At 36.1% G+C, this 18,071-nt stretch overlaps 1 protein-coding gene across 4 annotated transcripts in view; it reads left to right on the top strand.

Moving 5' to 3' along the window:
* KIAA0825 (KIAA0825 ortholog) overlaps positions 1 to 18,071 on the top strand; it is a 374,240-nt gene that overhangs the window by 207,104 nt on the left and 149,065 nt on the right. For 2 of the 4 annotated variants that reach the window (XM_075181021.1, XM_075181001.1), the window contains one exon: positions 10,999 to 11,052. The exons of 1 other annotated variant lie outside the window; for it this stretch is intronic. In XM_075181021.1, coding sequence (XP_075037122.1) covers positions 10,999 to 11,052 — 54 coding nt within the window. Of the gene's footprint in view, positions 1 to 10,998; positions 11,053 to 11,133; positions 11,249 to 18,071 lie in introns of all 4 variants that reach the window. One more of the 4 variants, XR_012678323.1, reaches the window with a different exon arrangement.

The following is an 18,071-nucleotide window of genomic DNA, read 5'->3' as shown; positions in this document are numbered from 1 at the left end:
TACATCATCATCAACTCAATACTGATTAATTCCAGTTGAAATCCACCATTACAGAAGTCGCTGTACTTTCATCTAGATGCCAGTAAAGGCCGTCCTTGTGGAATTTGTAGTTAATTTTACAACAGAACTGTCACGATTTTTGGGCAATTCTTTTAGACCAGACCAAATGGCAAAATGTTCAGCTGAATCATCTGCATCATCTTAGGTCTCTTAATTTTTTCCTAGCAGCAGTAGCCTGAGAAACTGAAGGAGGGGACGCTGCCGTGTCATGTACCACTTGAGCTGTCAGCTCAAGTGGTACATGACACGATGACTCAGCCTCCCTTTTCTTTGGAAAATGCTGCTAGAAAAAAATAGCTTTCCCAAGACACCCAGTGGTGATGCAGATGAGTCAGCACAACATTTTGACATTTGGTCTGGACTAAAGAATTGCCCAAAAAACGTGACAGCTCTGTCATATAAGGAACTACAAATTCCACAGGGAAGGCCATTACTGGCAATTACATCAAAGCACAGATACTTCTGTAATGGTGGATTCCAGTGGGGATGAATTAGTATTGTGTGAGAAAGATGTACACACTGATGAGGGTGAGGCTGATGACAATGTAGATTGCAGGTGCTGGGATTTAGCTGAGAGAAGAGAGCCAGCTGATGCTGCTATGCTTGTTAATAGTTTGGGTAGAAAGTCATGTTGGCAATTTTACATTTTTCTACAGTAAACTTTCACCTTTATTAGAGAGGTGTTTTTTTCTTTAAAAAGGTACAAGCTTTTTTTTTTACATTTTTGTTTCGCTGACCTAAAACCACTGTGCACTTGAACATAGGTTTTAGCACATGACGTAGAGGGATTAATATCATCATGACTGAGACTGGAGAGTGACAAGAAAAATGTGACTGGAGAGTGACGGGGACACTGCCACCCCTCCTGTTTCTGTATGAGCTATGGCACAGTAGTATGTCACTGGAGACTTTTAAAAACACTGCCAGCCCTAATATTTGAATTTCTGTTTCAGCTCTAAACACTGCCACCTCTCCTGTTTCTGTGTGAGCTATAATAACACAGTACAATGTGACACCAGATTTTGAAGAACACTGACAGTCATATTATTTTTATTTCAGCAATGACAATTAGCAATGGACCTCTCCTGTTTCTGTGTGAGCTATAACTCAGTAGAGTGTCACTGGAGACTTTTACGAAAAACTGCCACTCCTCCTATTTCTGTTTTAGATATGACGCTGCCCAACTGCACTAGATACTGCCAAGAACCGTACTACCCCCTCTGTGTCTTTCTGTGAAATGGCGCTGGATCACCATGAAGGGCGGTACTTCTAGAATCCAAAACTTGCGATATCCGACAACGCAACAATGACGTTTTGTCTCGTCTCAGCTCGGTACTCGGATCCGCGAGATTCTCGGAGAACTGAGCCCAAGCATCTCTAGTACAAACTAAAGGGGGGAGAAGGAGGGTTCTTCCAATTCTTGGCTGTGGCTGATTTAGCTGCATTCAATTTATGGAAGGGAGGTTTGTCAGACTGGTCTCCTAGAGCAGTGTTTCTTAAACACAGTGCTCAGGACCCCTAACAGTGCATGTTTTCCAGGTGACAAGGGAAATAATTATACCACCTGTGGATCTGTTACAATGTGTCAGTCAGTAATGAGTACACCTGTGCTAAATCATGGAGAGATGGAAAACCTGCACTGTTAGGGGACCTGAGGACCAGGTATAAGAAACATTGTCCTATAGAAGGAATCGAATACCACTGGAGGGCTGTAAATCAGGTAATTTTACCATAGTTTCTAGCAACATTCATAGAGAAAGAAATAGGTAAACCTAATAGATGTCACTGATAAATTAAAATGGTATAAATCCCAAGCATTTCATCATTGTGAGCAGAAATATCACATCAGTATCATCCTACCACCTCCTGACCATCTTATCCATCACCTCCTCTTCCTTCACCTGCCATCTCCATTTTCTCCCAGCTAGTCCTACTGTCTCTCACCACCTTTCCTTCTAGAATGTAAGCTGTCACGTGCAGGGTTCTCTCTACCTATTGTTCCATGTTTGCCTACTGTCTGATTTCCTTGTATGTCCTGTCATGAATTTTGCTGCACTCCCTGTAAGTCCCCATAGCATTACTCACATTGTGCTACTTATGTGTATTAGCCCATCTATTTGTTACTTATTTCTGTATCCGGCGCTACAGAATCTGTGGCACATTATAAATAAATAATAATAATAATAATTGTACAACTGTGATTATTTAAATTACATTTACAAAATAAATATGTTTTATTGCTGAGGGCTCTAAACTCAGAGAACACAGCCGTTTTCTCCAGACAATGGCCATCGCACAATATATGAAGGGATTAACGCAGGAGAAATTAGGAATACTAAAATAGGATAATATGGAAGATGTGCAAAACTCCCTCCAAAATACATTTCCTCTTTAAATATAAGAATATATAGATATAGCATCATGACACAGAAAGCTTTTAACTTTGCAATGGACACTGTAACCTCCCCAGTTTTAGCATATGCCTCCTATCTGCATACATCTGTACTAGTTGCCCATTAATCACATCACATGGCAGACCATCCCCACAGCTACAGCTTGACATTAGTACAAAAAGAAGCTCAATAACTTGTTTTTTGTTTACCAGTCATGTTGGGCTAATATATATTTTGTGAGTATTTGTATGTCATTGTACACAATGGTATGTGACAAGATAGTGATAGAGTATGCCTAAGAAGTGTACAGCATGTCTATTATAGCTGATAGTAACTACTGTGCACTAAAAGCTCAATACAGTTGGCAGTTATGTGAAGTGCTTGAAAGTAATCCACTATTCCTAAGAGTGTAATAACAGTTAACTAACTCTTAAATTAACTCTTATTTCTCTTTCTGGATTTCCTGCCTGTAGATTCAGCACATACAGCCCTAAACATATATATTCATTAACCCTCTTTATTGGATTAATTATATGTCTTCATTTATGAATCATTCCTGTTAAAAAAAATTACAGAGTGCTTAATGTATTATATAAACAATCTTACATGTTGTATAGTCAACCTTTTATTAAAACTTATTTTATTTTATTTACCTTTTACATTTCTGGATTTTTTTATATTTAAGAAAGGTATTCTAACCTGTAAAAATGTATAACTTTCCATAAACCTTTATGTTTTAAAGGCATTAGCTAGGAATAGTTATTTGTATATATTATGTATATTTTATATTATATACTGTATATACCTTTCACTGTTCGTGTGTATGCTTAAATAATAAACTAAATATATTGAACTGAAACATAGGTATAAGTAAATCAAATGTAGCATATTGTGTGATCTGCAATGCCCTACAATTAGAAGTCTTTTTTCAAATGGCATTTTTACTCTTTTAAATGTCTGAAAGTCAAAATTCAAGGTAAGACTGCAAACTGTATAGTAAAGCAATGTGCCATTTTGCTGGAAGAGTTTTTATAGCTGCTTGAAAAGGTTTACAGCTTTGGGCTGGGTCTTACACAACCTCCCTTTCCCTAGACTAATAAACTGATGTCCTTCCCCTGGGACCCCTGATCTCTACTGGAAAGCTAAATGAAGTGACAGTCGACTTCTGGTTAGATGACCAAGGCCCCAACTTACTAGTTTGAAGGAAGGCGTCCCCTTTAGGGCATCTATGTCATAACAAAAGCTAGGTCAGTATCACAAGAAACCAGGGAAGAAACGCTGCAGTAGCAGATGAGTCTTATTTTGTTCTAGACTTGCAAAAGTCAAGAATATACATAATTTTCCATCTGCTCACAGTAAGTAGTGTATGTGTGAGAAAACACACTGGGGAGGGGGGTGGAATCATTTATGAAGCAAAATGTTATTATCTTTTTATGTACAGTTCCTTTTTCCCACTAAACTGATACCTGCGAGCTTGCCCCTTTTTACATTTTGATAGGACTCCTAAACAGAACCTTTGCATAATATTTTGCAGGTATGGGCTGGCAGTAAATTGAACATCATCATCATCATCATAATCTTCAACATTTATTTATATAGCACCAGCAAATTCCATAGTGCTCTACAATTGGGTCTACAAAAATACACAAAAAAGTAAGGCCAGCGCTCACATTATTATCCTTTTTTTTATATCTAGCACTAACATATTAAGCAGAGCTTTACAGAGAACTTTTAATCATTCAGTTCTGCCCCAGTGGAGCTTAGAGTTTAAATTCTCCACCACCCAAATACACACACTAGGGTCAATTATGACCAAACCCAAAGAACCTGACAATATATTTTTTACCTCTAAAATATTGCTTGTGTGACCATAATGTATGTATTCAAGTTTAGTTATTTTTTTATTCTAATTTTGTTTCAATTTCTCAATTATGATACATTGATTAATCTGTGCATATTCATGTGCTTCTCTGATAACTTTTGCATATATAGGCTACATAGAGCTAAATTAGTCCAATTGGAAAGATTGGCTGAGTACAGATTTTCTCCACTTCCAGGCGGCTGGTCATTTTTGGTCATTCCATCTGCATTCAAAGCTGTCTTGCCCAACTAAATTATGTGTCTGATTTAAAAAAAAAAAAAAAGCATTGGCACATAATTAGGAACATGAGGTCACCCTTAGAGAGAAGGGTATTTGTGTTGTACCCTCACATTGTTTACGGAATCAATCATATTAGCTCTTCTTTACCTCTATAATGTATACATTCTACTTAAAGTAATCATTATGTTTGCATACACTGTTGCTTTAGTTTTAAAGGGGCAGTATCTTTCTTTTATTGCTGTTTAATGGTGCTTAATACAGGGAAATATATAGTCGGTCCATGGTCTTATGCTATCCCTCTGTGCAGACCCTGAGCTACCTATGTCTGCTTCCGGTTTGCCTAATCTTGGTCATATTTTTGGCTCTCTCCATAAATCATACTATATATATATATATATATATATATATATATATATATATATATATATATATATATAGAAGTGGAGGTGTATACAGTGGTATGTTATATTGCCACTCCTCCTACCTGCCTTCATTGTAGCTCCTCCCTGCAACTCCTGATAGGAAGTGTAGTTGTGCTTCTCTGATGTCTGGTGCTAGGCTGGGAAACTTTCAAGGGAAGCCCCAGGCCTCAGGCAGTTGCTTCAAACAAAAGGGATTCAGCAGCCTCAAGAAGACATGCAACGTCTTCTTGAGTGCAAAGATCAGAGGAGGGCAAGCAAGTTCACCTGGGGTGCAGATGACCCCTTCTCCCCTCCCCCTTTCCCTCACAGAGAGAGATGGCAACATCCCTGGAAAGACAGACTGTGCAAGGAAACCTGCAACAGCAAGTGCTTGTAACCAGCCTGGAGCGCTCCAGTCACACTCGATCCCAGTTAGGTGGAGGTGGTCTTGGAACACTAAGAAAGTGACAAAGCAATAATGATAATATAGTGATGCACGCATGTGGGAATGAGGTATGTGTATATGTATGTATATATATATATATATATATATATATATATATATATATATATATATATATATAGCTGCCCGAGTCGGACCCCTATTGATTGCCTTGATCCAGTCAGCCAGGTAGTAATGATTGCAGCCGCATTATTCGCTATTACAGTATTGTTCAAACAGGAGTCCCATAGTTTCAGTGTTTTTATAGTGAATGACGTGGCTGCATAGGCTGCAATCAATACTTCATGGCCAGCATATGCTAACCCAAGGCATTTATTGGGAGCCTTTTGTCAATAGAAAGCTTCCATAGTTAACAGCCCCCTGCTGTGGTCTGCTCCCCCATACTGGACACATCTGAAGAGAGAAGACAGAAAAAAAACGAAACAGAAGAGATAACATTAACTTTGATCTAGGTTAGAGCATGTAAAATAATTTTATATATTACTATTATTATAAATATTTTACTGCTTTAATTTTTAATATTAAAAAATACACTTTCAGGTATAGAATATTGTGATATGCATATAGCAAATTAAATACCTTTTAAGCATACATTTGATAATCATTTTTCTTAGCTGTCTTCTCCTTTTCAAAATATATCTAGAGGATGTAAAGTATGGCTGCCAGTTGTGCAGACACAGACTTAAAGCTGTCAACATTTCTTGTGAAAACAGAGAGAAGAGGAGGAACTGTAGGATTTTACCGTACTCGGAGCGCAGAGGTGTGTTCCAAAGCCTCTCTGCTCCCTATGTCATGTAACTGTTGTTGCCATGGTAGTGGCATGATACTGTGCAGATTTACAAATCATCAATAGAAGCCTGAATAAATAAACCAAAGAAAAATAGCAGATACAATATTTTTCTTATAGCCTATCACATGATTTATGTTATAAAACCATACCTTTTTTTTATGGGATTGCTGTTTTAACAAGTACCTTTCTCGTTTCTAAAAGAAAACAGTAATTTAAAGTGTACTGCATTAAAAAGTATGCTCTATTCTAAGAATAAAGCATTTTATTAATGCTACTGTTTTGGTACTCTGAAGATGGTATTATGAGAACTGTCCTCGATGCCCTAACGCCATAGATTGTACCTGGACTGTCATCATCAACATGTCCTTTGCTTCCTCTGGAGTCAAATAACAAACTATGGGATCTTCCAAGAGTTAAGAGCTGAGTATGCACCTTGCAGTTGTTTGTAAGATCATCATAGTCAAAGTAAACATTTTCTTGGACATTCTGAATATTTTAGAAAAAAATTGACTTGCAGGTTAGAGCATGTGACAGTGTGTGTAAGTGTCACAGCTATCCCTGCATAATTTACTTGCCCTTGGCAAGACAATAAATGTAATAGTCAGCTGGATTGGACCTGACAAATACATGCAGAAAGCATATCAAATGTGGGGACAGTGGGTTCCTCTTGGTAATTGATTTTCATTTTCATACTTCTCTTCGGATATATCTGTGTAAAATGTTTAAAAAGAAAGGAGTAGAGGGGGGAGAGTTCTAGTATGAACATCATCACTGGGAGGGCTGGTTCCATACCCTGGCTACCCATATCTCAAGTTGATTAAAAACACCCCCAAGCACCATATCTAGGGAAATCATTGACAAATCGTCAGAACACTCTCTCTTTACAAGAAGAGGGAGCATAAGCTTCAGCTATAACGGGGTGGATATTGTTGCAGCTACTCCAGTTAAAGGCAATGAAGGGAAGGGGAAGCTGAGACAGAGCTGTTTCAGGCCAATGATTGGTTTTGAACACAAACCTGTTTGGAACCGTAAATGCCAAGAGAAATAAACAAGCAAAGAGAGGGGTCCACAGGGCTAAAGAGAGATATGTGACTAATAGTAATGACTAAGATCCTGAGAAACTAAAAAACACTGACATATATGGCATTAATACAAAAAATTGAGTTAAAAATATCTAATGATGATACAAATCCAAAAATGGAGAAGTGAAATGCCTGACCGATAAGAACTAATCATAGTAAAAGGCAGCAAGTCTGAGAGGACTGTTGTAGATAGAGAAGTAAGGAAACTTGCGAGCATATGCACACAGAGCTGGTAGACTGAGTTAAACAGTAAAGGTAGAATGCTGAAGAGGAAATCATAATGTGAGTGCAGACATTGTTGGACAACAGTGTTCTTGTAGCAGGAAAGGAGAAAATAGCTATAGGATTACTGACAACTGACCCACAGCTCAGACAGGCTATGCAAATATAAGATCATTTACTGTGACTTTCTTACATCTTGATCTGGTGATGGATGGAATACTAAAGGTTTATCCTGAGTAACTTGGAGAATCAGAGTGGGGAGAAGAACATCTCTGTTTGGGATAACCAAGATGCCAGAGATGGGATGTGTCACAAGCCCAAAGAAACTCTCAGACTGGAGAGAACCAGATATGGAGTAATTTTAAACAGGCATTAGACCCAAGCTGACTAAAAAAAATACTTACAATTTATAGCCCCACTTACGGCACTTTTAAAGGGAATGAACCCACCTAGTTACTTACATGAAGCCATTACCTTGATCAGGCAGTTAGTGGAACTAAAAGATATTAGGCCTACCAGAGCAAAATAACTTAATCATAATCATTTTAATTTATTTATATGACACCAAATCTGCAGTGTCCCCCATTCAACAAAAAAATAAGCAAAAAAATACAGATAAGTAAGGGACAAGAGAAACAATATAATCAGTAAAAATCAATGCAAGAGGCTATAGAGAATGCAACTACATATGAGGACACAACTTGGAAACCTTACAAAGATGATGAGGAGATAGGGCGTCGGGAGATGAATATTAGTCGCAATGCCGCATTCAGCCCAGATTTCATGGAGGATAGACATTTGTCAGGCAAGCCAGAGAGGAGAAGATTGCAATAATCAAGGGAGGAAATGGCAGAGGCATGGATTATGGCATCCAGGTAGAGGAATGAGCAAATCTTGGCATTGTTGCGAAGGTGGAGGCAACAGGAATGGGTAAGGGACTGGATGTCAGAGTGAAATTAAGGGTAGGGTCAATGGTGACCCTCCCAGGCAGAGTGCATGGGGAACAGGGGAGAGAGTGACATCATCAATCTTAAGGGAGATCAGAGGAGAGGATGTGATGCTGGTTGATGGAAAGATGATAAGCTCAGTTTTGGATATGTTGCATTTGAACCATCCAGTCAGACACATGAGACAAGAGGGAGGGGGAGAGAGAGAGAGAGGTCAGGGGCGGAAAGGTAGATTAGTGAGTCATTGTATCCCTCACTTCCTAAAGCGTCAAATAATGGATTGTGGGGTCTTCCCTGGATCTACATATTGTTGTTGTTTGTAGGATTATCATAGTCGAAGCTAAGCAATCTTTATCTTGAATACTTTTTCTGTTTGGCCAGGTTAGGGTTTTAACAGTGTGTTTGTGTTTGACAGTAAGCCTCTGTTGATGCCTTCGCATAACAGTGAATGAAAGTAGTTGCCTTCACCAAGATAACCTATCATCTGCATACAGTGGATGCATCCATTTTCTGGGGTGAAACAGTTTGCAGCTTATCAATTTGCAATTAACCAGTAAAAACACTTGAGTCCCTGCATGAGTAAACTTTATTTATGCAAGGGTTCCTAGCAAGTTGATAGGCTATATTCTTATGGATATTAGTATAGCCCTCAAAATGGATGCCTAGTATGTAGATGAAAGGTCAACTTTAAATAATTTGTAGTGGTGCAGTCCTAGATTTACGCAGGACTTCCATGTTCTACAGACTGGACGTGATAAAACATGTCTAACCATAAATGATATATGTTATGATCTAGCTGTTGCTTAATGGGGACCTTTCCTCCAATACTTCACCAGTTTTAGACATGCACACAAAGGAACTCATTTAGAGCTGGACACATTTCTGTAACAATAGAGGGTACTTATGTGTGTATGTGAGTCACATATATCTTAAGAAACATCCAGATGGAAATGACAAGTGTTCTAATATACTGCTACGACTTGATATAAAACAATCACAATGCTAATGAATGAAGTATTAATAGTAGGTGGGGTAAATACACAAGTAGTCAATCAGAATCAGCTAGATAGTGCTGCTAGTGTTTTTATCTTATTCACCTTACACCAGGCCTCCTAAGAAGCATATCTTAGGATACATACAAGTTGTATTAGGTCACTTCTCCAGGGAGTGTGCTACACTTAGGTGAACATGCTTCTACTGTACTCAATTTACGTTTGCCTGCCTCTCCAGGTATAAGGGGCGGCAAATCTAAGATGCGCACAAATCTAGAGGCGGACACATGCACAGCATGGAAATGCCTGTATTTACCCCATAGAACTTGATGTACATTCTAAATGATAAATTATTCCACAGTGATTATTTGTGAATTGCATTCAAAAGGGTTAAGTCATCAAGTCAAGACATCGGTGCAAAATGAATTAAATGTGTGAAGCACAGCGAAATGTCAGTTTAAATTATTTGTAATAATATTGATTTATTTTTAATACTTATATTTTTATATATGCTTTTCACATAAAGAACAGAGTACTCTACAGCTGCAGCTTGCCTCCTGCACGTTTCATTTTGCTCAGCATGCTAAATAATATTCCCATATTGTCCTCAATAATATGTATCATTAACCTATAATAATTTAAGGTCCTGCTTAATAAGGATTTACGCCATAGGCTTATTGTTAGAAGAATCCCCATGTTGAGCAGATCCCTTATTAAATAAACCTGCAGAAGAATGACGGCGTACTAACTAATGTGTGGTAATAGTATGTGTTCACTTAACATGCAAGATCTAGCACAGAATGTTTATGAATTTAGACATGGTGTGTATATATATATATATTATTGTTTAGTAAGTTATAGCATATATAGTATAGTTAGTCTGAACTTATGATTTAAAGACTACATTTGAAATCATATCTAATTCACAGCATTATTTTTTTAAGTTATTAAATCAATAAAGCGCAAAGTGAATTGGCTGAGATATAGCAGATATCATATTCAAAGGAGGAATTATTAAATTTTTACAATACATCTGTTTTTCTAACTTTTTTAAAATGTCTTTATCTTTAAACATGTTCATTTCAATATGTTTATATCATATATATGCTTTCTAATCACTGTGCAAAATAAAAGTACTGTTACTCATTTTGTTATATGATGCTTGACACCCACCACAGGACTATACAGGGTTAAATTTCAAGAATAGGCAAGTGAATTGAAAATTGAATGCTTTGTATGTGGCTTTATATCTATAGACTTAAATGTGTGGGAACATGTGATCATGGTCCTCTTTATATTCTGGCTGGGTCAGCTTCTGTCTGGAAAGTGTCCTATTGTCACCACGTCATGGCATCTAAAGATTTGTGACCTTTGCACTGTATAGATTCATGGCAGTCCTAGTGCTGTTTCTATTGGCCAGGCTACTTTTGTCCCCCCCATTAGGGGGTACCAAAGCCTTTTGGACAAAAATGTGCAAGTATGGAGAGCTTTCAAGACACACAATTATTTTATTTTTTTTCATTTTCATAAATGCTATGGACCGCCAGATGTCGCAAAGCAGTCACTGATAAAGCTTTCACCCTACAAAATGTGGCACTTATGTAAGTAATACCAGTATTGTGTTTGAAGGGCTGTAACAGGTCAGTGAAACGTCCTTCAAACATTTGATTTGTGTGTTCCAGAATGGGCATAATGAAAAGATAAACACATATTTGGCACTGACAGCTCCACCATTAAGACAACCGATGCAATTGCCTTATTCAGCGGAATCAATCATATCTTTAATGCCACAAACAAGTAAGAAAAAAGTCCCTTGCTTTGTTCTCAGATAATCTAGTAGGCACATTTCATTATTTGAAAATAAATAATCAAAACCAATATTGTAAATAATTTTGCAGCACAAAATGTATACTGTATATATTTACATACCTGCCAAAATCCAGTGACATTAAAAAAATGAATTAATTTATTTAACAGAATAACCCTGTTTTATAAGGTATATTCATCAGTTTTATATACATCTGTCAATTTTACCAAATGTGTGTTCATAGCTGTAAAGTTATTTGGTAAAAAATACTTGATGAGTTCACTAAGGGGTTAAGCCAAGTACATTAAGGAATGTATCTTCATGTGCAGATCTTAGCAAATTCTTAGTAATTTTAAGTAGTTGAAATACATTATTCAACAAGTAGCCCGCTGTACATTTGTGTATAATAGGCAGGGCTTGGATATACAGGACCTGTCAAGATAAAACATAGGACATGCATCATTCTGATTAAATTATGTTTCCTAAAGAAACAGGGACACAATGAATTTTTGATGAAATGTTTTGTATTATTGTTTGTTGATATGGATGCTTCTCTTCAGGTATATATGAGAGAGTGATATCACAGTTTGCAAGAAGTGCACTTATGTTTTCAGCTTATATATCTTGCAGTAAAATGCTTATTAATTGACTAAAGTTTGGAAGCCATGCATTCATTTTAATTTTTGTGAAGGGAAAGTATAACTTGACATCTAAGGCAATATATGCTGTTAACTTTTGCAGTGTAAGATTTTATGTCTATTTAACCTTTACTTTAAGTACCACGTTCCATGATTAACATAAAAACAGATCTGCCTGAAACTCTGTAAATGGTATTGGTATAACACAATCAATCATTTTTAAATGTTAATGGTGTTAAAGAGCACTGAGAGCATATGTTTGATATTTTTTACACAGTATGTCTGTATGAAAGAAATCTAACAAGGTTAAGCATTTTCTTTTCTTCGCTGTTAATTATAACGTATCTTCCAACTATTTCTCTGTAGTTTGTGAAATGGTTTTGATACAGTTCGGAAACTCCAAAAAGGTTCTGTGCGCCTCAGCTATTAATAGTTTTCAGGCTTGAGCACCAGGGAGAAGGATAGCTTGTCTGAAAATGCCCAGGCAAATGTTGCCCGTTAATTCCCAGTGCCTTTCGAGCCTTAATTCTGGGCCTGGAGCATTACAGCAGGATACCAGTTTCTTGTTAGGCTGCTGGAGATATGAAGAACTTTTTTTTCTTGTGCGATTACCCAATGCAGCTATACAAAATTAGAAGCACTCCAGGAAAAATTATGTGTTTGCATAGTTTTGTTACTACACAACTACTTATATGCCGCATGTTTAACATTTCTTCTAAATTTACTTTTCTTTCCTTGTTATTTTCTCTTAACATTATTCTTCCAATCAAAACAAAAATTATATCTTGATTAAAAGTGTATTTGATGGCCCCTCTATAAGCCATCTTTTATTGAAGTATAGGAAAGTCAGAGAGTTCAGATATACATACAATCAGGCAGAAATAGTTCCAGAAGCATTTGTAGGTTCTCATAAAAGCCTTAGCTCACCTTATTCTGTACTGCACACACATGGAATTAGGTTACAAGCGACACTAATGAGGACATTTATATATATATATTGGTGTTGCAGTGACACAATAGCTTAATAGTGATTTTAATATAAACATTAAGCAGATTTTTCTGTTTGTAAGATGACAATATATGTGTAAAACCTACAGACAGATACCACACCATAGCCTGCAAATTAATATAAATCACAACATTTTAATACAAATTACAAGTAACTGGATAGTCATTCAATAATGTTTAAATATGGATGGACAGAATATTTTGTATTAATTCATGATGAAATTCCCGTCATGCTTTATACAATATCTCTTGGTTTTATATAAAATTTATTATGCAAAGCCTCATTAAAATTGAACAAGATTTAAATGAAATAATAGGAGTAAGGGACAACAGAGTACAGGACACCTGAAAACTGTTTTTTGGAATTGCAGTAGACAAACGGCAAGAACAATGGCTGGTTCAACTCATAACCTTAGACACGCTGAAAGCCCTTCTCTTATTCCACAGAAATCTTGACCAACAATGCTCAGCCACAGTCAATACAAAATGAGACACTGTAATCATCTGGTGGTACAAAGAACATAGCACATGATAAATACCAAGTTAATGCTTTTAAAGTGTCCAATGTATCAAGGCACATTCATTCTGTACATTACAGCATACTTTAAATCGTACGCATTCTCTACACTATTACAGTATACTGAATGTTTTCTTTTTTACTGATGGAATATAAAATGGGCATTGGTGCATTTCCCAGTGTTACCTTTCTTTAATTCAATATATAATTATATATTCTGTCCTCTCAATGTTGTTTTTGTATGGCAACAACATTATTTAAAAAAGCATTGATTTGGCATATTCATAGAATAATGATGGTATATGGTGATGTGGCTTACAGTGTATAGAAAGGTAGTTCTTGGCCTATACAAGGAAAAAACAACATACTGCAAGGAATAATTGGAGGAAACAATGTAGACTTTTAGAAGATATAGTAAAGAAGTAATCTGTAATTATTTATACATAAATAAAGGGGACACTCTGTAGTCTGTAGGCATTTTGTAAGTAAGAATAATAAAATTGTGTGTCCTTGTGCTAACATGATTTATTATTATTTTCATGCTTACATGAAATTGAGGGCTGTAGAATTTTGTTTATATTTATTAAGTGTTAAAGCATTTTTTGTAGCGAAGTTTGCATACCTTCATATATAACATACTTATATCTAAGTCTATTTAATTTGGGTTCATACAGGAATAAGTTGATAAAACCACCCAACTGTTTAACCCTAATGAGCTTATCTATACTAACATTTTACTTAATAAATTGAAATATTTAGTACATTTTACAAGTACTATAGGTTACAATAATGCATAGAAATATACATTTAAAATTGGAGCTGAACTTTGTCCAAGTTCTCTTAAATCTTCAGAGACTTCCAAATGCAACCATAAAATTAGAAACATGTGAATATGATAAATCCTGTCTATACAAGTGTTTGCAGAATATCAGCACCATACAGGATGACCACTGTTAATCGTTTTTGTACATGTCATGTGTTTTTAGTTTTTATTTATTTTGTAAGTCTTTGTTTATATAAATACTGGATTTTGATTGAGTTTACTGGATGAAGTTGTCTGTAGTGTCGGATACCATCAAGTACTCCGTATCTCATATATTTATATATTTTGGTTGGACTGCTGCAATGTGGCACAGTGGTTAGAACTGCTGTCTCACAAAACTGGGACCTTGGGTTCACTTTGGACCAGGGCACTATCTGAGTAGAGATGGAGGTTCTCCATGGGTTTACATGGGTTTCCTTTGAGTGTCCTTGTTTAATCCCTCAGGGCAAAACATAATTTAATTGGCTTCCTATCAATTCCAACAAGAAAAAAGCAAAGCAACAGCGATATATATGTCTGTGAATCACTATTAAAAATACCAATTTATTATAAATATTACAATATAACTAAAAACACTTAGGGGCATATTCAATTAGCCTTCCGGTTCGCGGTAACGCGCGTTACCGTGACTCCTGCGCACTATTGCCATTAATACGGTACCGCATTAACGCAGATTTTCGTACGCAACCCTATGGGCTGCGAAGGAAAATCCACGTTATTGCGGTAACGTGGATTAAGTTTCACGGCTGTTCCGGCGCGATCCCGCGGACCGGAAAGCTAATTGAATATGCCCCATAGGTTCTAAAACTCAGCTTATCAGTAAACCAAAATAGATTTAAAATAAATGCTGGTATGTATTAAACATAATTAATGGTTTGCAGACTTGTTAACTAAATCAAGTCAAACAGCGTGCACATGTATCATTGGTAAAAATCACTGATATATCAAGTCACTTGCATGGATCAATATAGCAAAAAGTCTCCAAATGCCGGGTTGATGGTATTCTCAGACCTCAAAACAGTAACAGAGGGTGAAGTAGATATGGCTATATGTACAGGTACAACTTCAGCTCATATGCATAATCCGATAAGGAACACAGTCCCATTAACTAGGAGATAGCAAATATCAAAGCTTTAAACCATAACTTGCTATGTATCTAACATCAGGAGGATATAGAAAGAGAGACACAGTTTTAGTGATATTGAGTGTATTCTGGATTCAGTTACTCGTTTGGCAAAGCATCTTCTAATATCCACAGCTCACCCGAAACATGCTTCTATTGCACCCTGTACCAGATGTGTCTATCTCATGTCTGGACAGACCAACTGAATGAGGTAATAAAGAGAAGTCCAGCATAAAAATCATTAAACTTGCGTGTTGTGTTGTTAACTACAATTTCATCAGAGGGAGGAAGCGAGGGAAGCCTAGGGTGCTGTAAGAAAGACCCGCTTTAGACTTCACCTGCCAGTCATGACTTCATAAATTTCATGCAACCTGTATCTAACATTTGCTAACGTGTCCGCTCTTGTTGGATGCAACTTAGGCTGAATCTTTTAATGGTGTAGGGGCTAAATCCTCTTCTCCCACAGGACTATATGTGAATTGCTAAAAATGTACTTTTTTAGATCGTCCTCTCAAATACATATGAAACACTTATATAAAAAGACAATTTATATTTATACATTTTATACATTTAGGCTGGGTAATCACTGGCGTTTCAGACACCAGTGCAGCTGCATGGCGCAGCATGAATGTGTTTTGAAATAGCGTTAACTAGCGCCATTACCTGAACGAAGGTAAAAATGTGATTGGGTATTCTTTTTTTTTAAAAAAACAATGGGTTTGATTATCTTACCCATTTACATGCATTGTATTAGTGTTTAATTTGCGAAATTAAAAATAAATGAAAAATAATATAGTGTAATAGTGTTTCTCGTTCCAAATATTCCTGCTTAAACTCATGAAAATGTGTGAGCAACTTTTATATTAAGTGAGACATTTAACCAGGACTCAGACATTTTTCACTAATCCAGTTGTGTTGAAACCTAGTCATTGCATTATAACAAGGTAAAGTACCTTTGTTCATTGCACATTTGTCTTCAGAACTGGTGGAGGGCAGATATTAAATGATTATAAACACATGTCAGTTTGTTGATACACATTTTGTGCAGACAACACTTGTGACAGTAAGCTGGTGGACATTTAAAGCTAGTACAAGATAAATAATTGACTCATGACTCTTTGAGAATGGTCTGATTGGCAAGTCACTTTTGATGTTTATCTTTTTTTTTTTTTGTTAACTTTTAAAGCATATGACAAATGGTAAGTTTTAACTTTTATGGACACTGCCTCTTGGGATAGTCTTTGCTTTATGCTTGTGTCTTTAATTTCTGGATATGTACTGCTACCGGGTTTGAAATCCTGTATTTAGGGTTTTGTTGGAACGCCCCACAGGATTTTCTGCTCAGTTTTCTTGAAGTTGTCTTGGATAATGCGAGACCAATCTGTTCTCACATTTTTGACACTTATCATATATAAATGTCTTTATAGTAAAAACATACTTTTATAAATGTATTAAATGAATAATTGCAGCAGAAGGAATAAGATTTGCAAAACTAAATAATTCAACTTCAGTAAACTCCACTACCAATGTACTCTTCATCAATAACAGAACAGTCACAGTACATCCTCCTGCCCCTGTTAATTTCTCCCCAATTAATGATTTGTAATACGATTTATTTCTCTTCTTTTTTAGAAGCTAGCTGGGTGAATGGTTTATACAGCATTGTTTAACTTTAAATTTCATCTTTGTAATCACACTTGGCTAGTCTACTGTTCAAGCAAGCACTTCTACCTTACGTCTCAATTCCCCCATCTCTTAGATTGTAAACTCTAGTGCGCCAGGCCCTCTGACCTTCTGTTTAATATTTGCTCTTGTATTATTAATCATGGTACGTTCAGTTTGTTCTCCTTGATTGTACAGCACTGCAGAATATGTTGGCTCTATGTAAAGAATACTCAAATTATTTTATATTTGAATGTGACCAAGCAGATGGTCAAGCGAGTATTGGATAAAAAATAGAGCCCATGTTATAAATTAATCAGAGTAGATCTTCCCATTTGTTTACTTGATCTAGAAATAATTAGTCTTATGTTAGCACACTGTGCTAACCTTATTTGATTGTAATTTTCGTGATGTAACTATTTATGTGAAATTATGTTTCCTATAATGTACAGTAAGAAAAAATGTAGCCACAATTCTAATATTTTTTACAACTTTGATCCACTGTCAAAATTAGACTAATTATAAAAGGTGGCTGTGTTTCACATGTGTTTCCAGATATTTTCAGGCAAATATGTTTATTATAAATAATATTCCACATAAAAGCATGTAAACTAATCCACACTGTCCAGTATACTATGTGGAGTACATGAAGCTTAATATGGTGTGTAGCAGTTATTTTAGAAACTAGTCTGTAGATTTAAAATCAAAATATTTTATTGTCTAAATATATTTATTGACTAAACATATTCTAAAGAAATGTAAACAGTCAATGAACTATGAAATTAAGGGGGAATGTTAAGATATGTTAAAAGTTGTGATGCGTGTTTTGTTTGTGGTGTTATAATTTGAAGAACGTACCCACTGGTGTTCTTTATTTCATTATTTATTTTCTTTTTTTTTTTTTTTTGTTTAAAGGGGTTTGCTGTCTGAAACCCCAGTTATCATGGAACAGTGTAATCTCTATATGGCAAAGAGTGTGAAGCATCATTGCATATTTGATTAGGACTATAACATTGTTACCTTGCTTGAAACACATGGTCTT

The sequence above is a fragment of the Mixophyes fleayi genome, chromosome 1 (genome assembly GCF_038048845.1).
Source record: "Mixophyes fleayi isolate aMixFle1 chromosome 1, aMixFle1.hap1, whole genome shotgun sequence".
Taxonomy (NCBI): Eukaryota; Metazoa; Chordata; class Amphibia; order Anura; family Limnodynastidae; genus Mixophyes; species Mixophyes fleayi.
This window is presented reverse-complemented; position numbering and strand designations above follow the sequence as displayed.